This window comes from Xiphophorus maculatus, chromosome 16 (assembly GCF_002775205.1).
Source record: "Xiphophorus maculatus strain JP 163 A chromosome 16, X_maculatus-5.0-male, whole genome shotgun sequence".
Taxonomy (NCBI): Eukaryota; Metazoa; Chordata; class Actinopteri; order Cyprinodontiformes; family Poeciliidae; genus Xiphophorus; species Xiphophorus maculatus.
This window is the reverse complement of record NC_036458.1, coordinates 14,494,145-14,519,525: the sequence shown is the minus strand read 5'-3', so window position 1 is coordinate 14,519,525 and position 25,381 is coordinate 14,494,145. Positions and strand designations below refer to the sequence as shown.

General features: G+C 38.2%; 2 protein-coding genes and 1 pseudogene across 2 annotated transcripts in view; all 3 read right to left on the bottom strand.

The window, feature by feature from the left end:
• Positions 1-3,280, bottom strand: LOC102225594 (HLA class II histocompatibility antigen, DQ beta 1 chain-like). Its single transcript, XM_023349393.1, has 4 exons — positions 2,189-3,280; positions 1,824-2,090; positions 1,172-1,465; positions 1-1,081 (listed from the first exon to the last, which is right to left on the bottom strand). Exons 1-4 carry the CDS (start codon positions 2,238-2,240, stop codon positions 933-935), a joined length of 762 nt encoding a protein of 253 aa, XP_023205161.1. The 5' UTR covers positions 2,241-3,280; the 3' UTR covers positions 1-932.
• LOC102236859 (cytoplasmic phosphatidylinositol transfer protein 1-like) overlaps positions 1-25,381 on the bottom strand; it is a 67,054-nt gene that overhangs the window by 40,543 nt on the left and 1,130 nt on the right. The gene's annotated exons all lie outside the window — the stretch shown is intronic.
• Positions 12,048-13,489, bottom strand: LOC102223257 (annotated as a pseudogene).

Here is a 25,381-nt window from a genome sequence, read left to right as displayed (position 1 = left end):
TATACAAAGTTTTTCTTGACTATAGTGTACTATACTTTATTTAAGCCACTGTATGTATTTTAGTCATACCTGATTTGTAGATCATATTTAATGATTTGTTTAAAATAGATTTGTCTGGAATTTTGTTTTCTGAGTCATGCTTGTCTCAATATCTCAGATCATCAAAGCATCACAGTGTTGTTTAGATCATTGGCCATACAGTCTTTTCTTCACAATAATTTATTATGAGAATAAACAAGTGAACAATTTCTTCACATTTTTTACATTGTGGACTTGAAAGCAGTTTTTAGAAGCACAGCTTTTGTAACAGTGGTGATGTACTGATTACTATACTAGATGTTTCCATCCATCCATTTTATCCATGTAGGTCTCCAGCTATGGGGTGACTATGACCATTGGTTGCTGGGTGAATTGTCATACCTATGGACAATTTAGAGAGCAAATAATCTTCCACAGTTTTTGGAGTGAAAGAGAAAGCTGGAGCATGAAAGTGAGAACCAGTAAACTTCATGCAGGAATTGAACCAAGCACCTTTTTCCTGCAAGGCAATAGTGGTGCAAATTGTGCTACAGTGCCGTTCAATAAGTCATCCAGAAAAAAAACAAAAAACAAAATATATCTTAATCATGTCCAGCTATAAAAAAGTCAAAAAAGCACCACACAAATGATAAATGTCTGCCAGTGACTATAAGAAATGAAAAAATTGCACACTATTCCCTAGAATTAAAATTGAACTACAAAGGCTTAGATACATTCTCAGGTTCTACAAGTAGAGCATCTTGGAGGACCTGAGGGTGTTTTTAATTTGTTTTTGTTAGTTCTACTAACAGGCAATCCAGGAATGACCTCCACAGGAACCAGAACTCATTCTGTTAAAGGAAGAAGTACCGTACCATTTTAGGTTTTTATGAAGTTTATATTTTCTGACATTTTTACATTTCCTCACCTTGGTGGACAGAGTAATATATAGCATACTTTTTCTTGTGGTAAATAAATCCAGAGATAAAGATAACCAAACCAATTATCAGTCCGCACAGTCCAACAACAATCTTAGTTTTTTCTCCTTCAGGAAGGGAGTTGTCTGAAACAGGGAAAAAACCCCAAATAGGGTAAACATTCATATTGTGAATTATTTCCATGCCAAGTATCTGCATGACAATAACAAACTTACTCCAAACAATGATTCTTGGCTCCCACAGGGTGACGTGTTCAACCATGCAGCTGATTCTTTCTCCTGAAGTTGGTGTGTACTCAAGGTAAGAATGAAACTGGTAGTACAATTCTCCATCTGGGATGACATCGGTGTTACTGACCCCTTCGGTCACTTCTTGGTCATTTCGCAGCCAGGTTATTTGGATTTGCTTTGGGTAAAAGTTATAGGCACTGCACACAAGCACGGCTTGATGTCGACCATCGGGCTGTTTCACTGATTTTATCCTCATGGTGGGCGTTGTTGACAGGTTTCCTAGAAAAAATGGGTTATTATTTATGATTTCTTTCACATTAGGCCTTAACTTTCATTTTTCTATGGTGTTCAATGTAGTGCATGATATCATAGACAAGTGTTTGTGAACATAGAAACTTTTTCTCATAAATCTACACAGAAATTAACACAAAAGTTAATGAATCCTTAGTAAAAATTAAAATATATATTTTTTAACTTGATGTCATGTAGAAATATAAACATATTTGTTAAAGTACAAAAAGTTCTTCTGTATATCGTCATTAAATGAGGATGCATAACATCACAGTCTCAGCCCTATATTGGCATATAAAGTAAAACTACAAACAAGCTTCATATTGTTAAAAAGTATTGCTCTTACTGATGGTTTGTATGAATGCTCGGTTATCGAAACACATTAGTTTAATTTCCATTGCTCTTTCAAGGCGGTCCAAAGGGTCTTTGTTCCAGAACGTTGAAGCCACAATTGAATAATCTGTGAATCCAATCCAGTTTCCTCTTGTACTGTTGTACTCCAACATCTTTTGCTTGTTAAAACTGGCTGTAAGTATGTATTCAATCTTGTCGAAGTTTGGACCATTGAATGAACAACATGCTTTGACTTGGTAAAAATCTTCATCTGAAAAAACTGCTGAAAAATAAGAGAAATAATTTTTCATTTGTTTAAATTAACTATTCCAAACAACCTCTAAATAAAAAGTGAAAGGTTAAATTAATCAAACTCACCTGGATTTCCAAGCGATACAAACAAGGTAAAAAGAAAATTGTAAGCATTCATGTTTCCTCAGCAGTAAAACGCGACAGGGGCAGACCTTCACTGGTGTGCAAAGGTTATTTGATTCACAGCTAAGAGGAAGTAAATGTAGTTATGCCCTATACACAAACAACATATGCCACACTTGTAACAAAATCCTCGAATAAACGGGAAATGTACACGCTCAAGTGAGTCCTTTTACTTCTTTTTATACGAATTTGGTAATAAGCATGACCATCAAACAAGGCTAGAGAAACGATTTCATCAATGTAAAGAAAGAGGGGACACATCAGCGCACTGAAGCGGCTACAAGCTGCCCGCTACATTTAATAATCAATTGTTTTCCTGAAATCATAGTATTTTACCCGTCACTCTTTAATTTTTTACAATTAAACAACGAAACAGTCAAATCTAAGTCCATAACCCAGCCTATAAATCAAAAGAAAAAGAAATAGTTCATCAATAATAATAGTCCATCAAAAAAGTCCATAATTAGGCAATCCAAAAAAAATAAAGTTCCGTTTGCGCAAAAAAAAACAGCGTTGGGGCCCAAAAATATTAATCCGTCTTCGTGCACCAAAAATACAAGAAAGAAAGGGAAAAAAAATGGAAGGGTCTCACCGGGTCGGCGTTTGTGTGCCCGGGCGGTTCCCTTCGTCAGGCCTGGATCGCGAGCGCCTCGGGTCCGGTCAACGCTCCGTGTGGCTCTACCTTGCCTCCAGAAGACTTTTGACCCCTTTGTGAATTGCTCTGGCCACGCTTTTAGTCCAGCAGTCAGTTCTCTCCGGGCTAATCTTGCAAGCTCCACGGACCGTCGCTCGGCGTCTCTTCCAGCGTGCTGCCACACCCCTTTCTCTTTTTCAATCAAGTGTCCTCTGTTCCTTTTTATAAGTTCCGGTAAAAGTTGTGACCCAGATATATTTTTACTAAGTGGACTTTCACAAATAATATACATACATACAAGACATCCTTGTATACATATCAATACAACAAAAATTATGTGTATTTTATTAACCTATATTTTATTCTCGGAGGTTAATTTTTTTTTTTTTTTTTTTTTTTTTTTGCTTGGGATACCTTATTTCATTGTGATGTCACAGATCCCCCCCCCCCTGCCAGAGGCTCTTGGACCTGAACTCCATAATAGGGTTTTAAGTTCACCACATTCACTGTATCCGTCTTTCTATTCTGGTCTGTCCACTGTATCTGGTAATTCACAGGACCCAGTTGTTTCCTCACTACTGCTGGACCTGACCATTTAGGCGCTAGCTTAGAGGAAAACTTATCAGTAGCTTTGGAGAGGGGATGAGAGCGAACCCAGACTAAGTCTCCCGGAAAGAGCTGTACACTTCTCCTACGGGCATTATAATACTTAGCTTGTCTGGCTTGGCTCAACCCTATCTTCCGCTTAACCTGTTCAGTCATTTCTTTATGTCTGTCCAAAAGTTTATAGGGCGTCTGTTGAGGGCTAGGAGAGTGGCCAATGATTCTCTCCAGAGGACCTTTGAGAGGCCGACCCAGAGTGAGCTCTGCCGGAGACCTTCCAGTTGTCTCATGCTGAGCGGCATTGATGGCAAATCTAAACTCTTGGATCCATTGGTCCCAGTTGGAATGGTGTTCTCCCACAAAAGAGGCTATCATGGTCTTTATTGTTCGGTTTGACCTTTCAGTTAGATTGGCTTGGGGATGATAACTTGTAGTAAACTTTTGAATCACCCCCCATGTGCGACAGAACTTTTCCATCTCATGGCTTGTAAACTGAGGGCCACGATCTGATACTAGCTCTTGAGGGACTCCAAAGCGGGTAAATATTTCATTCTTCAAGATGCTGGTAATTTTCTGAGCTTTGCTGTCTTTGAGAGGAAACACCTCTATCCACTTGGTAAAATAGTCAATGATTACCAGCAAGTATTTATTTCCATTCTTACTGCGAGGTAGAGGACCCATTAGGTCAACACCGATCTTCTCCCCTGCTTCGGTTACTGCAGTAGGCTGCATAAGCCCTGCAGGCTTTTTGTTGTCAGGTTTATATTTTTGGCAGGTGACACAGGCTTTAACGTAGGCCCACACATCTTTTCTGACCGAGGGCCACCAGGCGACTTCCAGTATCCTTAACAGGGTTTTTAACTTCCCTAGGTGCCCACTTAGAGGATGATCATGGAAGTAACTGAGAAACTGGATTATCATAGACTTGGGCACGACCAGCTGAAACTTTTCGCCTTGGTTCTTGATAAAGGATTTCCTGTACCAGACATCCTGTACTTGACAGAACCCTATTCTGTTGGGGTCTTTATCAGCAGACATCTGGACCATGTCAAGAAGAGCAGAGTCCTGCTCTTGTGCCAGTTTGATTTCGGCCAATGATGAAGGTAGCTCTGACTCAGGTTTGGACATGACTGCTGCAACGTACATCAGGTCGGTTTTCTGCACTGCTCTTGACAGTGCGTCGGGTACTAGATTATGTAACCCTTTTCTGTATCGAACGCTGAAATGGTATTCTTGCAGCCGAAGCACCCACCGGGTCAAACGAGAGGATGCCTTTGGACAATTAAAGGCCCAAGTCAATGCTGCATGGTCAGTAAATAGTGTGAACTCAGATCCATCTATGAAATGCCGCCACTTCTCAACTGCCCACACTACAGCCAAGCACTCTTTCTCTGAGGTTGAATAATTACACTCTGCACCCCTCAGAGCTCTAGACGCATAGGCAATGACCCTCTCGCCCTCAGGTGTCATTTGCACAAGTACTGCGCCGAGGCCTACATCACTGGCATCTGTGTGTATCTCAAACGGCCGTTGGAAGTCAGGTTGCATAAGTATAGGGGCCTCCACCAGGGCCTGTTTTAACTTTTCAAAGGCCTGCTGGCAGTCTGGACACCAGTCCCATTTGCTGTCTTTTTTAAGAAGATAGTATAAAGGTGCAGCTATGTCAGCAAAATGGGCAATAAATTTGTGGTACCAGCCCACTAGCCCCAAGAATCGCTGAAGCGATCTCTTATCTGTCGGTTCGGGGTAATTTGTGATGGCCCAGCTTTTACTTGCATCTACTTGAACCCCCTGCCCAGACACTATGTGACCCAAAAATTTGAGTTCTGATTGGAAAAAATTACATTTCCCCAGATTGAGGGTCAAATTTGCCTGGTGTAATTTGGAAAAAACTGCCTCCAGATCTTTCATATGTTGTTCCGGTGAGGGAGAGAAAATGATCACATCATCAATGTAAACAAAACAAATTTTTCCTCTCAACTCTCCAAGCACTCGCTCCATGAGTCTCTGAAATGAGGCACCCGCATTTTTCAGTCCAAAAGGCATACATTTAAACTGATACAGCCCAAAAGGTGTTATTACGGCTGTCTTGGCTTTACTTTCTTCAGCCACTGCCATTTGCCAGTACCCCGATTTCAAGTCCAAAGTGCTGAAAACTGAAGCTCCATTCATGGATTCTAGCAACTCATGAATCAGAGGCATGGGATAAGCATCTTGGCGAGTTTTGGCATTTAAGGCCCTGTAATCCACACAAAACCTAAATGACTTGTCTGGTTTTGGGACGAGGACCACCGGAGATGCCCAAGAGGATTGAGAGGGCTCGATGATGCCATCTTGAAGCATTTTCTCAATATGCTCTTTGATTATCTGCCGTTTAAAGGGTGACACCCTGTAGGCTCTAGATCGAACTGGTATCTCATCTGTCGTGTAAATGTGATGCACTTCCAGGGATGTCTTACCCAAAGTATCGGTGCACACTGTTGGCCAGGCTTGCAGGAGATGCGTAACTTCAGGGGTTTGATTAAAAGCTGCTGGTCCTCTCTTTGCGGGGAAGTCATCCGTGTCTTTAATGGGCAGAGCCATGATCAGACTTAGAGAAGATGAGCTAGGACGCCCAGCAGAATTGCTCGGGGGTGGAGCAATGAAAGGGTAAAATGAATAACCTCTGGGCCCTTTGACTCCATAAGTATGATCACCTAAGTTGATGATGGTTGATGTTTTGGTCAGGAAATCCAGGCCTAGAATAATGGGAAATGTGAGGTTAGCATCTTCAACCACAAACGTGTCTAACGACCACATCATGCCATGCCAACAATAGAGGATAGTTGTTTTTCCCATGGCGCTGTAAGTTCTCCCATTTGCCAGGGCAAACCTTTGGTTGTCGGCTTGTTTTAAATGTTCATCTGTCCGGGCCATTTCCTGCCACTGGCTATGCCTCATTAGTGTAAAAGTGCAGGCTGTATCCAGGACAGCATGATATTTCTTATCTCTGATCTCTACAGGAACATATAAAAGTGAAGACGCCAGCCTCGGCCCTCGTTGAACAACGGACACTACATCTGCTGGTCTTCTAAAGTTCCCTTTAGATGGAGGTTTTGCTGGAGCTTTGCCTTTGGACTTTTGATGATCAACCTTCCCCCAATAGGCCTTAGCCCCTGCACAGTCTCTTTCCACTTGGGATCCTACTGTGACCAGCTGATCCATGGTGGTGACAGTCCCTCGGAGGCAACCAGCCAGTTTAGGATTACAGTTATTTAGGATCCTTCTCACCAGTTCGACCTCTGAGATATCAGGCTTCCACCTCAAGCACAATGCTCGGTAGTCGAAGGCGAAGTCTCTCAGGCACTGCTCAGGCAACTGCACCATCTCCCGCAGTTTTTCTTCCACCTCTGAGAGGTAATCTGGAGGGAGAAATGCAGCATAGAAGGCTTCCTTAAAATCCATCCAGTTCTGGATTTGATTCTTGGCTACACACCACCAACTGTGAGCGGGTCCTTTTAAAACGCCAGTCAAAGCCCCAATTAATTCAGGGTCAGAGAGTGGTCTCACAGACAGGAATGTTTCACACTGGTCAATAAAGTTCAGCACATCTGCTACGTCTCGTGCCTCTCCAAATGTGGGAAAGTCCAAGTGGATGGGAGGTTTGGCATAAACTACAGCCGTTCTACTAGAAGAGAGAGGTACAGCCAAGTGAAGGGTAGATACTCCCCTACTAGTAGGTGGTGCAGCTGGCAGCTCTTCGGAAAGCCCAGGTGCAGGTCGATCCTGATCGCCAGAGCATGCACTTTGATGATCTTCACTCAGCCTACATGAAGCCAGTTGTGTTGAATGGATTGTTGGTGGCCTCTGACAAGTTGAAGTATACACTACTGGTGCCTGCACTGTAGAAGGTGCCATCTTAGGTGTCCATTGCACATCAGAAATGTCCAAATCACGTTCAGCCCTGATTAGGGGTCGGGTAGTAGTAGATCGATAGGCGCGCTTCAATTTCTCTACCTCTACCTTCCACCTATCATCACGTCGTTGTAAACACTGAACCAACTTTTCTTCAAACTCTCTTAGGGTTGTAATCATACGCTGTTCTAATGCCTCCACACTACTATCTATATAAGTTCTTATATTTTGTTCTCGATTTAAGGCACTGGCCACTGAATCCTGATAGTTTTCCTCTAAAGTACTAACCTTCTCAACCACAGCTGTCAACTCATCTTTAAATCTAGAGAGATCTGCAGGAGTAAAACCTGGTATCTCTTCTTCCTCCTCATCATTATTCTCCTCATCAGATACATACAATGAGCTAAGTAAAGAAGTTATTTCCCCCACCGGATTTCTCCGGGTTACCCAGGAATCACCTCTTGGGACATTATCTGTTTCTTCCGTCTCTAAAATAGGACCTACAACTCTGTCAACAGATTCCTCAGCTTCTGTTTGATGATGGGACATTTCTTCCATTATGTCAATAAAGTTATCCCTTTTACTGACACGTTAATTGTTTTTAACAAAGCCCCAAACAACAAAAACATTCAAATGCTGTACATCACTTTAGTCACACTCATAAAAAAAAAAAAAATCCCCGTACGGGCCACCACTCTGTAACAAAATCCTCGAATAAACGGGAAATGTACACGCTCAAGTGAGTCCTTTTACTTCTTTTTATACGAATTTGGTAATAAGCATGACCATCAAACAAGGCTAGAGAAACGATTTCATCAATGTAAAGAAAGAGGGGACACATCAGCGCACTGAAGCGGCTACAAGCTGCCCGCTACATTTAATAATCAATTGTTTTCCTGAAATCATAGTATTTTACCCGTCACTCTTTAATTTTTTACAATTAAACAACGAAACAGTCAAATCTAAGTCCATAACCCAGCCTATAAATCAAAAGAAAAAGAAATAGTTCATCAATAATAATAGTCCATCAAAAAAGTCCATAATTAGGCAATCCAAAAAAAATAAAGTTCCGTTTGCGCAAAAAAAAACAGCGTTGGGGCCCAAAAATATTAATCCGTCTTCGTGCACCAAAAATACAAGAAAGAAAGGGAAAAAAAATGGAAGGGTCTCACCGGGTCGGCGTTTGTGTGCCCGGGCGGTTCCCTTCGTCAGGCCTGGATCGCGAGCGCCTCGGGTCCGGTCAACGCTCCGTGTGGCTCTACCTTGCCTCCAGAAGACTTTTGACCCCTTTGTGAATTGCTCTGGCCACGCTTTTAGTCCAGCAGTCAGTTCTCTCCGGGCTAATCTTGCAAGCTCCACGGACCGTCGCTCGGCGTCTCTTCCAGCGTGCTGCCACACCCCTTTCTCTTTTTCAATCAAGTGTCCTCTGTTCCTTTTTATAAGTTCCGGTAAAAGTTGTGACCCAGATATATTTTTACTAAGTGGACTTTCACAAATAATATACATACATACAAGACATCCTTGTATACATATCAATACAACAAAAATTATGTGTATTTTATTAACCTATATTTTATTCTCGGAGGTTAATTTTTTTTTTTTTTTTTTTTTTTTTTTGCTTGGGATACCTTATTTCATTGTGATGTCACACACTTATACCACATACACACATAAACGAAAAACACACACACACACATACACGCCCACGCCAGCATGCCCACCCCCACACATACAGTACAGACCAAAAGTTTGGACACACCTTTTAATTCAATGAGTTTCCTTTGTTTTCATGACTATTGACATTGTAGATTCACACTGAAGGCATCAAAACTATGAATAATAACACATGTGGAAATATGCACTAAACAAAAAAGTGTAAAACAACTGAAAATACCCCTTATATTCTAGTTTCTTCAAAGTAGCAACCTTTTGCTGTGATTACTGCTTTGCACACACTCTGCATTTTCTTGATGAGCTTCAAGAGGTCGTCACCTGGAATGGTTTTCACTTCATAGCTGTGCCCTGTCAGGTTAATAAGTGGGATTTCTTGCCTTATAAATAGTCATGAAAATAAAGAAAACCCATTGAATTAGAAGGTGTGTCCACACTTTTGGTCTGTACTGTATATATCTATATTATATCTATCTATATCTATATCTATATATATATATATATATGTAAATTGTAACTTTGTTTTACATTCCAGACAATAAAAGCTGCATATATGGATATAACAACTCCTAATCAGACAGTTTGAGAAAACAACACTTTTAGTGGATATCCAATTTTAGTTTCATCAAAAATGCCTTCCTAATATTTTGAATTTCACCTCAGTCTATTAAAATCACTTTGTGAAGTGAAACATGCTAATATCATACCTAGTAAGTTTGCTAATGTCTTGTGTTTTCTGCTTCAGCTAGTCTTATCTCGGTTTTAGTTTACTTCCATTTCTTTTCTGTTTTAAGTCCTGCTTCCTTTATTGAATCTTTAGTATGAAACTACTTAGTTAGCTTTTTTGGTGTTTAATCTCTTCTTGAATCCTGCATCTCTTGACAGTTGTGCTGATAACAGTTATAGTCATGTGCTTCATAAAAAAACACCAGCCATATACGTACAACAAGTACTATGATACAAGCACTATATTGAGGAAGTCTCTAATAGTTGCATTGTGACATCTCAGGCCATATGTTCCAGGTTTGATGCACTAATCACGGTACAGAAAACAATTGTATCATATGTACCTCGAGTTCCTCTATTTATGGTTTGGAATCAAACTTCCTGTTTCACACCCTACTTCCTTTATATCTGTTCCTTTTCTTGGCTGCCTTTTATTATATGTGTCACTTGACTTTGTTTGATTCTATACTTGTATACAGCTACATGTCACCCTCCAGCAATATGAAATAAGGCTTATCTGCTAGGAAAAAGATAATTAAGACTCAACAAACCTAACACAATGTTGGCAAGAAATTAGAAGGATCAGCACACACACTTTTAAGATCTAAGATAGAAATTGTATCAGGGGGAGTAAATGTGATATTCTTGAACTAAATATTTCTTTTTCATTAGTGTGAGAATGTTTATTACCCAATAAAAGCTTTATCAATTTACCAAAATGAGCCCATTCAATCAGAAACAAACCAATAAAAACGCAGGGATATAATATTTGTGTGAAGCATACAGGAACAGATCCGAATGGCAAAAAAGGTATCACTGTTTTCACTTAGAAGTCATCACTAAATTAAGAAAACATAAAGGCTATTTGTTTATTAAGACAATTTCTGAAAGTCAGAATAACTCAACATGAATGTTACATTCTAAGATGGTGATTCTAAAAATTAACAAAACATTTTATCTTACACAACAGGCACTCAATCAACATTCTCTCTGCTGATCTCCTAAACTGAGGAAAGGTCTTCATTTATAACTTATGAATCGGATCAAACACATTAAAGGATCGTACAATTATAGCATTAAAAGTGATTCCTCATATTCTTCTCCTATTCCCTTTACCTAAAGTTAAAAAGTTGTTTTTCTTTCTGAACCACCAATCCAATACAAAAATGAATACAGAAAACGAAAAATCATTTACTAGATTAAATGCTTTCATAAATAACATCACATGCCTCATAACTACACCTTTCTCCATTTACACAGACCGGGTCAAGAAGAGAGCTGGATCCATAGCCATGGATTCCAGCCACCCGGGCCACAGACTGTTTGTGCCGCTGCCATCAGGCAAGCGGTACAGGAATATACGGACTACAACAAATAGACTGAGAAACAGTTTCTTCCCCACAGCCGTCAGAGCCATTACTCCCTGCCGCCCCCCCCTCTCACACATATCATAACCTCGCAGTCACACATACATATCCCCCACCCCCACACAGACATATTGTTCTGCACTTTGCACTGTCACATTATCTGTACTTTGCCATAATTGGACCTGCTGCTACTTCTTTGGTGTGGTTGAGTGCCTTTAGTTAATTTAGTTGTATATATTGTTATTATTATTATTGTGTGTTTGCTTATTTATACTGTATATATTTGACCTTTTGCACGGGAGCTGCAATGGAAATTTCGTTGAATTCTGTTCAATGACAATAAATGCTATCTATCTATCTATCTATCTATCTATCTATCTATCTATCTATCTATCTATCTATCTATCTCTGAGGCAGTCATTGGGCCATAGCAACTTCAACAGATTCATTTCTGTTGTTTTATGTAATGAACTGGACCTCATTCCATTCCTGTTTTTGTCTAAAAATCACTTTTTGAGTTTTAACAAAAAAACCCTGGTTATTTCCAGACTCTCAAAATGTCACCAGCTACTTTCCCATTTTACCACCGGCTCACTTGTTTCTGCAAATCATATACTCTTTCAAAGTACAACAGATCCTGGGTTGCCATGTTGTTCTGTCAGATGTTCTGGTAATTTTGGTTTGTTTTTTCATGTATTAGTTCATCCTTACCCTTAGTATTTCTCCTTTTAGTTAAAGCTTTTCAGGTTTTCAGTATGACTTGTTTGTGTTAGCCGTCAAAGTGATAGATTTTATTAAATACAAGCTCAAGAGTTTGCATTATGTTTTCATTAGGCAGTGAAGATTTAGAAAAAATATTGTATTAGTTTAATCCAAAATAACTCAGGCATGGTAACATTTACAAAAGTGGTTCTACACTAAATACTGAATTTAATGGATCAAAGGTACAACTTTAGCATATTGGCCACTCAGTTTAAAAATACTTTCCACACACACTAATTTTTTGCAGTACATACATACACTTATTGAACGACTTTCTTTTCAACCTAAAGCTATAAAAATGAAAAAAAAAAAAAAAAATTTGAATATTGGCTAACTCCTATTTTCATATGAATAAAGAATGGCTCAGAAAACATTAGTTGCTAACAGTTAAAGGTCCCATGTGATTTTAAAAAAAGAGGAATCCTGGATGAAAAACCTTTTTGCAAAGCCTGACAGTACCTACATTTTGTTACACGTAAACAAAGTCAAAAGGGAAGCTACTCTTTTATGCTACGCATTAGGCAGCAAATTCTGGGGCGTTACAATACTGGTTTCCTTTCACTAACAAGAAAGTTCCTGCACCGACTCCAAGAAGCCCAAGAGTCAGGCCAAGTGCACAGAAAATGGTTGGACCCATACTCATCTCTTCCGTTTCAACATCTAAAGAAAAAGAGAACAGGGGAAAAAATATTTGAAATTCAAACTAAAACACAAGTAGAGACAATTTAAGTTTAGAAGCTACAGAAAAAAAGACTTTCTCACCCCAAAACCTGGTCTTAGGTTCCTGCAGGGCTTCATGTTCCACAGTGCAGCTGTAAATGTCTCCTTGCTTTGGAACAAAGTTCAGGTAGGAGAAGACATGAAACGCCCCTTCAGAGTTGGAAATAGTTTTGATGAAGGGATCTTCCACTGCCACCTGTTTGTCATTCTTGGTCCACCTGATGTTGATTGCAGGTGGGAAAAAGTTGTTGGCAAAACACATAAGACTGTTCTCTACATCTTCAATCACTTCATCTTTGGTGTAAATAATCACTTCTGGTGGATCTAAAAAAGTAAATTGGGAAGTTATTTCTTACATGCTTGATTTATGACTGCTGAATAATTAAAGCTGAGGTTTACCTACCTCTAGTCCTTCTAACGTCTGGATCCGGTTTCCATCGTTGTATATCTTTTATACACACGCCTTGGCATATTTCTCTGTACTTGTATGCATATTTAGATTGTATAGTTCTTGATATTTTGTTGTCTCAGACACTGGTGTGGTTTTTAAAGTCTACATAATATCATAATATCATAGTGTCATTTGAGTCAAAGCATCCATAGGTAAAACAAAGTTGATGACCTCCTGCAACAAAAAGAGTTAAACAGTGAAAATTAACATTTAACAATAGGTAAATAAGTCAAGCAGCTCTATGCTGGTTACTTACCTGCAGCACAGACAAAACGTGCTCCAAAGAAAAGTAGGAGAAGTACAGAGCACAGATTATTTAATCTCCAGTGGCGTCCCATATTGACTCAATCGCTTTGCTCTAAACATGCAGTGAAAATGTGATTTCACCAGACGGACTCAGGTTCCTGCAGACAAGAGCTTCCTCATTCCTGAGTGCAAACTAAACACTTTTGGCTGAGGAGGAAGCTGGGTCAGTTGTTGAGAGTACTGTTATAGTTGTTCCAACTGTATTTCTGGGTAATTCATGCAGCCTCTACACTGATTATTAAAATATAAATTAAGTTTCATGTTGACAAAGAAATTCTTTTAGCATCAAGTTTTCATAAATTTGGAAATTTTCATACAAGTACCTGACTTATAACAGAATTTGAAATGTTTTGTTTGTTTTTTTGTAAAGTGCATTAAGATGGTATTTTTAGGGATTTTATATGAAATCAATAAACTAGATTAAACTGAATTATTTAGTCCAACATCATGACACACTATGTTTTGATAGAAATTAGCTGTTCAACCTTGCAGTGCAGCTTTATTTTCTCACAGGATTTAAGACCTTTTGATTTATTTCTTGCTTTGTCTCTCTTTCATATTTAGCTTATTCATTACATTTAATATTCCTACTTCTTGCATCTAGTACTTAATGTATTTGTAATGGACCTTTAGTTCCTTTTATATGTTTAAAAGACTTTGGTTTCACCTAAGGGGGGATGGAGTGGGAGTGAGGGAATTACGTAAAATCAACTTTTTTGAGTTTTACATCATGTTATATCATCATGTTGCTTTGATTCTTTCATGTTAAATTACAAAATCACATTTTTTTAAAGTCGTATTATATATATACAATTAAACAACTAAACAACACAGTTACTTGATTGTGCTATAAAATGGCACTATGTGCCTGGAAAAGCCACATAGAGGCTGCCCTGTTGTCTATTACATATAATCTGTGAATAAATGGAGCTCCTCTGATTTCTCCCAGTGCTTCCAGTACTAACTGCAGAAATATATTTTTAAAGGCTAGATAGAGGAGACACATGCTCAGGAACAGTTTGTAGTGAACAGTGAGCTAATGTCACAACAGCTGCAGGATGGTTTTACGGCCCCCTCTCACTCGCTTTCTCTCTTACGTTCACTCACAGGCAGTCAGCTGCTGACATTTTATGAGGAGAGCACATTATGTTTGTGTGTGAAACTGCAGCACACAGGGAGTGAGAAGCAAGGTGACTCTGTTTCATGGATCATTTTAGTTTACGATAACACAGAAACATAAACTCTTTTGTCATAACAAAACCCCCCCACAAGATTTACATGCTGCTAAATCAACAACCGCACATGTTAATGGCAGGAGGTGAGAAAAAGAGATAATTAATTCCTCTTGACACCTGCAGTTATGTTACCAGAAATACCAAGCAAGAAATGTACTTATACTCAAAGAGCATCAGCTTTTCTAAGTAAAGCATCTTTATCACAGCTACCATTTGAAAACAAAAGCATTACTAACCTGTGTACAGAAGCAAAAATGCTTTATTTACTATGTAGTGGAATAGAAACACATTTCTTCTTATGAATCAGTAACATTCATAGTTGCAGAGATCCATGAAAAGAGGAGCTCACAGCAAGGTGCTTCATAGAAATCTTCACCAAGTTTTCCAGTTTGTTGTTACTGTATGTAACAATGATGCGTATTGTATATACACATACAATACACACAAATACACCCCCCCACACACGCCCACATACATATATATATAGATATACTGTATGTATATATATATATATATATACAGTACATACAGTATATACTGTATGTACTGTATATATATATATATATATATATATATATATATATACATATATATATATATATATATATATATATATATATATATATATATATATATATATATATATATATATATATATATATTGGTATTAAATACCAATCATCTTATTTAGAGAAATAACACTATGAATAATACACAAGCCCGTCGTTTTTATTTTTCTTTTCTTGGGCAGCTGTGATGGTGGGGACCACAGCTGCCCACCCTCGCAGCTGTGGTGTGTGTTTCTAGTAACATTTTGGTTTCACTTTGTTCTAAAAAGACGAACAATAAAAAATATTTCTTTCTATAAAATGCCATAGCTAACACAAAGGGAGTAAATCTTATATACCGCTTTGTATGGTGCATTATGCGGTGAAATAATCATCACAAATCTAAACACTTTTTTTTTTTCAGAAAACCACACAACGAATCTGTAAATCTGGTTCTTGATGTGGAAACATGTCTTAAAAAGAAAAGAACAACTGGATAAAATGGTTCTTTGTCTGCATTAATACCAATCTTGGTTTACGAAGAAGTAGAAACAGGGAAAAGTGCATTTTATCATTGGCTCTGTATGATTTTCAGACACACAAACACATGGCAGGACTTACAAAGTCGCCGTCAGCACACGAACGTGGAGCATCTGGTGTTTTCCACGAGGTTTCTCTGCCAAATGTGAACTTTCTAGCGACAGAGGCGCTGCCCCAGATTCAACAGCTGCTCAGCAGATTTTCAGGACTAACTAAACGTATCATAATTGATCAAAAATAAAACCACTTTAATTTGAATTAAAAAACTGTATCATCAGTCCTGTGCTACACACAAACCTTAACCAATGTGAGCTCAATGCACACATCCAGTGATTTTCACAATCAAAGAGATTTCTCTTTACCTGTGTGCTTCAAATGTTCCCATGGCTACCAAAGACACATTCACCTGATATGTCATACAAATATTTGGATGAGTTCAAACATCAATTTGTATCATAGTGCATGTCTATGTCGTAGTCAATAAACTGAGTGTGCCACAGCTCATTGAGACCAAGGTTGTTTGGTTTCATACATGACATCTGTAAAGTGAGAGCTGAAAGTTAGGGAATTTAATTGCGTTGAGCTAATTATTATTTTGGAGAAGCTGGCTGGTTTTGTGTCAGAGGTGTCACCTAGATGCTCTTTGAAAGCCTTTCAAAGGATCAAACGATAATTACGTTGCTCATTGATTGAATCGGTCGCATCGCTTGCTTTAATTTGAGGAAGGAAATTAATTAGCGCCACACAAATGCGCTGCCCACCCCCTCAGAATAAGAGCGTTAGAGATTAGAGTCTGCATTAGTTTGAATTCAGACAATGATTACTGTGCCTTTCAGAAGAAGTGTCAGCTATTTCCTGCACTTTTAAGTGCAGGAAATAGCACTTTTCCTGCTATTTCATCTTAACTCCAAGAGTTAAGATGAATCCCATTTCTCATCATACAAGAACCATTTTCCTTTATCAATGGTTTTTTATTTTTAAACCGAAGGTTTCATTTGCCCTAATTGTTTTTATGTATTAAGAGGCTAATGTAGTAAAACTATCATTGCCAATGAATAAAAGAATTTACACAATCTTTGCATAAAAAAATGTATTCTGTCAAGAAAACATGGAAAAAAGATGCCATGTTCTTACAACAGAGTGCACTATGAGAAGGGGGAGATTTCCCCATGTTGCATACCGGACTTTATTGAAGTTAAAAAATTAACAAGCCTACATCTGGCTCAGGAAGCAAAACGGATCAGCCAAAATAGGGAGAAAAACAGAAAAAGGGTCATGGAAAACATAAAAATTACACCTGCTAATTTAAAGGACAAAACAATAATAAACGTTTCAAATTTTTGTTCTAAATTTCATTTACTATGTTTGAACAAATTTTGACAAATTTATACTGATTGAAATTTTTAAAACAGTTTAATTTGTGTGTTTTTTCTGGTTTACTTTAGGCTCACACACTTAAGTTTCTGATTGGTAAGTGTGGAGAAGAAAAATAAAATGTACCGACATCATTATTAAGAGATTTTCTGTCTTTGAAACAGGTTTATACATTACATAGTCACAGCCAAATACTTTTATTAAAGTATTCAAATTCAATGAAGCTTCTATTAAAAAAGAAGATCATTTATGCTAGCTTTGGACAAAACGTTTGGCTCTTTTCCTCTTTAATCTTGCCCGGGATCGGTGAGTGACGTTCTCCGTGAGCGACGTGCAGCGACCGCGTGCTGGTAAAACGAAACAACACAACGTGTTGACGTCACAGATCACGAAGTTTAATCTCATACAAAAACAATCGACAACAAAGCTGCAGAGATACAGAGATATACATTTTATACAGACAAGGGGAAAACAGACACACACGAAACACAAAAGACAGACAAAGGCGCCCAACGTGGAGAGAAAAAGATGGAAAAAACTCTCTCTCGTTTTTTCTTAACACGGAATCTTAAAGTAAAAAGGTGTTTCCCTATTTAATATATGCAGCCAAGGCGTTCCGTTCTTTGACCACTCAGAGACCCCCGGAAACTCCCCTTCTTTACAGCTCCGATGTCTGGTTTTTATCTAACCACTTCGTGCCCATCTCCGTCCGACCTGGCCGAGAGGCGCCAAGAAGTCTGTTCCCCCTTTTCGGAATGCAAATTTATTGCTCTGTCTTCAGCGGGGGAGGCAAAGGGCCCTGCTTCGGCCTGCTTCTTCAGCTGAATTCCCAAATGTTCAACAGAAAACTGTTCCAAATAAGAGTATTGTATATAACTGTTACACATGTCGTGGATTAGCTGTATCAAGCATTAAAAATAATCATTTTTCTTTAACACTTCACATGCCACAGTTTCTTTTGGTCCTAGGCTAAAATTAGCATGAGAACTGTTTTTTTTGTTGCTATGCCTCATTTGTTATTCAGCTCTGAATATGATTCTGCACAGTTCCTGGAAAACTTATGAAAATAACACAGGATAAGGTTTTCTCCTGCTTTAATAACTTAGTTTCTTTTGAACTACAGAAAACCTTATGATAAGTGTCGAGGCACCTCTGTGCGAAGTTTCCTCTCCTAGCTAATGGAGTAGGCCATATGATCCTTTCTCTCTCATTGTGTCATTGTAAAGAGTAAAAAAAACAGTTTATGGATTCGATCAATAGAATATTGACGTACTATATGCAAACATGTTTTGCTTAATAGTATACAGCATGCTAAGAAGAAGAAAATGTGCTGGTATTTTACTTTTTATAAACAAATAGTTTCACTACGTCAGCAGCGCGAATGAACAAGGCAAACACAAAACATATAGCTATACTGAGTGAGAAACACATTTCAAAATGCTATGTTGAAGAAATATTTGGTGCAGTGACATTTATAGTTTATAAATGTCACCATAGTTTATTTTTATCTTCTTCCTCCCGAGAGTGCATTTAATTTAGAAAATAGCAAATGACTAATGCAGGTGACCACGTTATCTTATGGACGCTCTGATCACAGACTTAATCCATCAGCAGTGTACACAAATCATCCTGATACTCTGTGATCACATTATGGTCCTGCATGTCCAGCTGCTCGCCTCTTCTTACTCCTGTCCCGTAACTCTGACGGCGGACCGAGTGTATCGGCACAGCTTCTATTCTCAGCAGCCATTGTTTCCTCCTGGTTGGACAGAATGTTAAGAGTAAATGAACGCCACTCATTTAGGCAGCTAACCGATGGAGGATTCATAGAGTCCTATGTAGGTTTCCATTTTTACCTAATACAAGTATAGGGGCAGGTGATGTCAGGTGTGTTGGTATTTTCTCAGGTAAAAAAAAATAATAATAAAAAAAATGTACATGTAGTTTTTGAAGTCTCAAGAAGTAAAATAATAGCAATAAAAACATTAAAAATAAAAGCTCAGTTTTTAATAAGACAATGTTTAGCACAACAAACCAAAAGGTTAAAGAATCAAATATAGATCCAGATCAATTCTCTCTGTTCCACTTTTATATCAACACCTTACATTAAGCTGCTCAGTTAAATTTTTAATAAATTTTAGATAAAGTATGGCAATATTTTCAAAATAATACTACTAGTACTATTGTGTTAATATTTTATATCATATACTATTTCCACTGATTTAGGCTGCACTGCACAGCTGTGAAAACAGCCTAAACACGTCTTATAAAATATGTCTGAAATAGTTCTGAGCAACCTTTCGCTGGTACAGATTAAGCTAATTTTTCTTGGTGTAAACTTTCAGTAGATTATAGAAAAACGCATCAAGCTCTCACTCTGTCCTTCACTATCCCAACAGGTCAATTAGATGTTTATTTTTTTTATTGCAAAGCCTTAGCACAGCAATGTTTGGTAATTAAACTCTAGACCAACTAAAATATTACTAATTCTTTTGTGTTTTTACTCCGTGAAACTCAGTACGACTTGAATTTAGTCTATGAACCAGCTGGAGTTCGTTGGGTTTGTTCTCTCCTTGTCTCTGTCATTTTGTCCCTAACAATAAATGTTTCTTTGTTATTTTTCCTACCTCACCTCGCACTTGGCATCTGCCTTCTCTTGACTGCATGCCCATAAATTAATAAGCATGCACTCAGAGCGCAGAATTCCTGTCAACAACAGTTTCCTTCAGTCCCAGCCACATACACATACACTATGCAAACACAATCATAGACTCTCACTAAGTCCTGATTATTCATCTTACTTGTCAGTGCTCCACTTGACAAACTACATAGGCCTGACAGCTCTTAATTTAGTGCCGACTATAAATAGAAACATTTTGACCCTCTGTGTCTGCCAGATAATAAATGTTGCTGCAAAGGAAAGTCATTTCTGACTTGCTTGTCCTGTACGCCTTTTTACATTGTCACTGTTTCTTAGGATGTTACCACGGCAACCCACTCTTGTTTTTCTCTGCACATTTCAAACATGTATACTTTCCCCATTTGATGACATAATTATAACAATTAATTAATTTTATTAAAAATGAGTCCTGCACTGAGGTCAACAGATTGTCAAAATGCAAACTGCTGAAAAATTTATGGGAAGCAAAAAGCTCTGAAAAGAAAATATAAAAAAATTACCAATAACTATTAATGCTTGTCATCACTAACCCTCTTATGAGATATCTTCTAATTCACTTTATCACATTAAAGCCTTTTATAGCCTTTTTATTCCATTTGCCGACAAGGTCAGATATATCTGGAGACGGCAATAAATTATGGAACATCTTTTCACTGATGATTTTTAAAAAATAATCTATCCATTAGAAATGTTTAACAGGAGAGTAGCGGTGATAAAACTAAATATATTTGCATACCTTACAAATGTAGATATTAACCATTAATATATATGTGTGTATATGATCAAAGTTAATGTCTTCCATTTGTTGTCTGTACCTGATCCTTGAATGGATGTGGGGGGCAGGAGCCTATCTCCAGCATCCATTGGACCAGAGACAAAGTGCAACATTAGTGTCATTTCAGAGAAGACGCTCTAAATGACAGCTCTTACCATAGAGATTAGTGAGGCCAGCAGTGACCAAACACAGTTTTGGCAATTTTATACAAGGAAGGACCGAAATCATGTTTTATAAGAGAGATAACTGTGAAAGAAATCTTCTCAGCAAGATATCTTCTCAGGAAATGTGCAGAAAATTACCTTCAATAGAGTCACCATAAACTGAGGCGAAGTGTTGAAGCACAATTTGAGGACAACACCAGCATTTCAATTATCCTCACACCGGGGACTCCCTCAGTCTGTCTCACGGGGCCAGAAACTGGCTGCTGCTTCGACGCAAAAATCTGAGCAAGCGAGAGCAAGAAACTTCAAACAATCCACCTTTTTTAAGACGATTAAGAACACATTATATAAGCATTTAATAAGCCTCAGCGCCTACAGAGATGTTTGTGTAAAGCACTTTATGAAAATTGGAACGTTTTATCAGAACTAAATTTAGGCTGGTTTAGTTTAACTAGAAACTATGAAGCAATGCCAAATCTGTAAGAAGGTAAGACCAAACGACTATTTATAACGTTTCTCTGTACTGTGTGCATGCAATGACCTCAAGCTAGACAATTTAAGAGAGTCTCTAGAAGGTAACAATTTGAACTCTGCATGGGACTGTTTACTACTCCACCCCCCTCCTATTCTTGCTGAATATATAACATCAATACTGCTTCCTCTCAGAGAGTGTCTTCTTGTCTTGTCTTTAGCTGCTAAACTTTGTTATCTTATCACATTGCTTTCTTTTTTTGGTCAAATATGTCAATCTCATGTTTTATTGTTGATAAAAATATAAATTTACTCAAACGTCTTGCTTGACCTTTAAATAAACATCTTGTAAAGTACAACATTAGGCTGTTTAACTTTGTGTTTGCATGCTCTCTCCATTCATGTATAAGTTTTTTTCTTGTTGCTGTTATTATAAGACCCACTGCTGTTTCATAAAGCTGATGCACCATGATGAGAAACCTATTATAAGTTACATTTTGGTGCAATGCTGTATTCAGCATTGATGTTGTGACATTATCCAATGCAGCACCCTCAACATTTACTGTATTTGTCCCCATGTATAAAAATTTGTCACTAATTTCTCACATTTAATCAGTAGAGTAAAATATCCATTTTTAACAAATAGGTTTTTTTTTTAACAAAATGATTTCAAAAACAAACATAAATACAAAGATTTTTATTTTCTTAGGTTGATCCTTGTAAAAGGGACAGGGTAGAAGATAGTCTCAACAGTGTTGATAGATTTTAATGTGTAATGTTTCTGTTTCTCAGGGTTATGAGTGCTAAAGGACAGAGCTATCTACTGTTCTTCTCTTCTTCAAAAGACATAAGTTTAGGCCACAACAAATGCTTGGAGGTATCAAGGCAGACCATAAAAAGGGAAGCATATCACCCGAAATGAAGAAGAGAAGAGGGGAAGTAAAGACTGGAGCAGGGAAATAAGAAAGGGGAGACAAATGAAACAAATGTGAATTAAGAAGAAAATTAGGAAAAAGGCTGAAAGGACAATACAGGGATGTGGGAGGTCACAGGAAAGTATGCAGGGAAGAAAGAAAGGAGGGACAGAGTAAAAGATCAACATTTAGAGTTGAATAGAGAGTTTAAGCTGAAAATACAAACCTTTTTCCATATTCTTAATTGCTTTCTCCAAACTCATTCACATTAGGAAATGATTAAAACTAATCAAAGTCTGTTCTAGATTGTGTAGGAAGCCTGAGTCTGAAGAGACTACATAATTTCATTTTGAAAACTGGACACAATCTTTTTTGTGGAGTAACGAGGATCGTCTTTAGCGGAGCTATAGTCACATGCTGTAGCTCTGGCAACTGGAACTCAGATTGAAAGAATTACAAACTCTGTTTAAATTAAAAACGATTGAAAAAGTCAAACAAAATCATATAAGGACAGCATGGGAAGAATTCAAAATCAAAAGAGTGACTCAGTGTCAACTAGTGATCACGATCAGTATCAGCAGTTTTAATGAGGGAACATCTGCTATTACCAGTATCAAACGGAGAGCTAGCCAAGGAAGAGCTTACGGTGTACTTTGTGACCGTTCAACATAAAACACTCATAATTCATTTTCTGCTGACAGAGTGAGGTAATGTATAACCCCATGAAGTGGCCTCATAAATCTCCAAACCATTGGCATAATCAAAAGGAAACATCTGGGCTGCAGAATTCAGCTCTGGGTGTCACGACAGGAGCTTTCTGCTGTGTTTTTTTTCTTCTTTCGTTTTTCTCTGCAGCACTTCACTTTCACCGCCTCTGGCAGTTTAATGATGAAGACTATTGATGTCTGCAGCAGGTGAAGCTCTTTTGCTGTCTTGTCATGTTTTTGTTAGAGGTTTTTGAAAAAGGGGCCTCTGGAGGAGAATCTGGTTGGTGAATCTTAAGAATGCATTGTGTAAGCAAGGAAAGCGGCATAAGAAAAACACCGAGACCTTAAATGAACTTATCAGGAATTGAAAAAATAAGAAAATACACCCTCAGGTGATTGTGGTGATGTGTTTTGTCGTCTATTCAATTTCTGCATCAGCACCAAGCTGTGCTTTATGTAATTTGAACCAATCAAGGTGACTCTACAATGATAAACCATTTCTTCTGATTAAATTGTGAAAGACCTATACATTTATCTATTTGCCCTCAAGGTATACATTTAAAGCAACTTAGAAAAACACACAGAAGTCTCTTTATAGCTTAGCAGTTTCCTTGAGTTGATACAAATCCCCACAGGTGCACACTCCGCGAGCGTGAGTGTGTTTGTGTGACGGGACAATGACCGTTCGCTCGTCTGTTTCTGCAAGCAGCGGCGTGTCTGCTGTTAATAGATCATAAATGTTCATTTGCCAAGCCACTGACAGATTAATAGATTCATTTGACCAGCATTATGGTCATTACAACAACAGATGTAACTGTTTTCGTCAGGCTGTGGAGTGTTGCTGTGTGTTTCATCACTAGTGGAGCGAAGACGGGACACAATCTGCCTCAAGACAAGAGGTGATGAAGGAGCATGCTGGTAATTAGAAACATGAAGCTCCTAGAAAACACAAAAAAGGGACCAAGGATCAATAGAGTTTTAGAGGAAGCTGGTAAACTGTCTAGTTAAAAGCATCTAGGGATCAATCTAGTTTTATCTTCCCTTGTTTTACCTGCTCTGTCAGGGTGATGTATGACATGCTAAACTTTGCAAACCTTCGCATCAAATTTTCATTAACGCTCCCTAATTTTGCCATCTGTTAAGTTGGACTTAACCATCTGCAGTCAATCTTATCAAAAAGCTCCCAAAATATTCAAAAGTACATTATTATTATAAATCATTAGAAAGTATAACAGGAAATGTGGAAGGAAATACTCACTATAGATTATCCTAATATGACCAGGTGTGTGCTTTAATTTTACTTTCTAAATCATTGATTTCATACATAAAGCCTGCTTGCATCCCGACGGAAGAAACACAGTGGCCATAAATTTAAACTCTAAAAACACTTTGGCTCTTACAACCGTAAACCTTGTTGCATTTTTATCAAATTTTATTGTCTAAAACAAGACAAATCTTAGGAAGGGATTTTTTCTTCTTTGCTTATAAAATATGAAAAGTATGACACACATTTGCATTATTCCCTTTTGACTCTGAAACCCCTAAATAAAAGCCAGTCTTACCAATTGCCAGCAGTACCTAATACAGACCACATCTCTGTGTAACTTATTGTCAGTATAAACACAGCTGTTCTATGAAGGCACTCGAATTTTGGTAAAAACCAAGAAAAACAGCAGACAGATGAAGACAAAAACAAACAGTAACAAGAAAAGAGTTGGGCCGTAAAACAATATTCCAATATCTCACAGAGCACTGTCCAGTTCATTATCTGAAAATATAAACAACATGTCAAAACTTCAAGCATACTTAGAAATAGCCATGAGAGGAGCTCATAATTAGAGAAACAATCAGTGGAAACGCTCTGGAGGAGCGAGAGCCACAGCTGTCAACGACATGTCTGCAGGACAACTATTAGTCTTGCATCCCACAAATCAGAATTTTTAGTTTACAAGGCACCTAAAAGCACACACCAAATGTGGGAAAAGAAATTCCCATCAGATGAAACGAAAATGTACATTTCTGATAGAAAACCCCCCACTCGATTCACCATCTTTTTTGTGAAAAATAAGATGGTGGCACCGTCATGATGTGGGGATGCTTTTGTTCAAGATGTACAGGGAAGATGGTCAAAGCTGATGGGGGGATAGATGGGCCAAATGCAGGGCAATCTTCAAAACACTAAAAATGTGGTTGGACAATATACATACGTACGTCCAGCTCTACAAGAGAGTGGTCCAGCCTCGCTGTCTTCACAATTTTGACTTTTGTGAAAACTTTAACTGTTTTTCCTACTTTTCGTTGGTTTATCCTATAAAATCACATTAAATTACATTGAAACATTAACGGCTGTAACAAGGCCGGGTCAGGTACCGAGTCTTAAAGGAGGCCATTAGCGACGTGAGACTAGAAATGGTCACTCAGCCATTTCTAACCTGACGCCACTCAGCATCACACTCGCTGCTCAAGTCACGTGAATCAAGGTGCAAATGGAGGTCAAACAACCTGGAGAGGCACGTTGAGGGCTGCGTTATATCAGAGTGAGAGAGCTGATGACACAGGGCGACACCTCAGTTTAGTAATAGCAGCAGATTAAT

What these genes read in the sequence shown, in the direction of transcription:
- LOC102225594 (XM_023349393.1), bottom strand. Translation starts at nt 2,240, where the DNA reads ATGAATGCTTACAATTTTCTTTTTACCTTGTTTGTATCGCTTGGAAAT. An exon ending in TGTATCGCTTGGAAATCCAG is followed by an intron (nt 2,091 to 2,188) that starts GTGAGTTTGATT and finishes ATTTTTCAGCAG; the next exon opens with TTTTTTCAGATGAAGATTTT. An exon ending in GCCAAGAATCATTGTTTGGA is followed by an intron (nt 1,082 to 1,171) that starts GTAAGTTTGTTA and finishes TCCCTGTTTCAG; the next exon opens with ACAACTCCCTTCCTGAAGGA.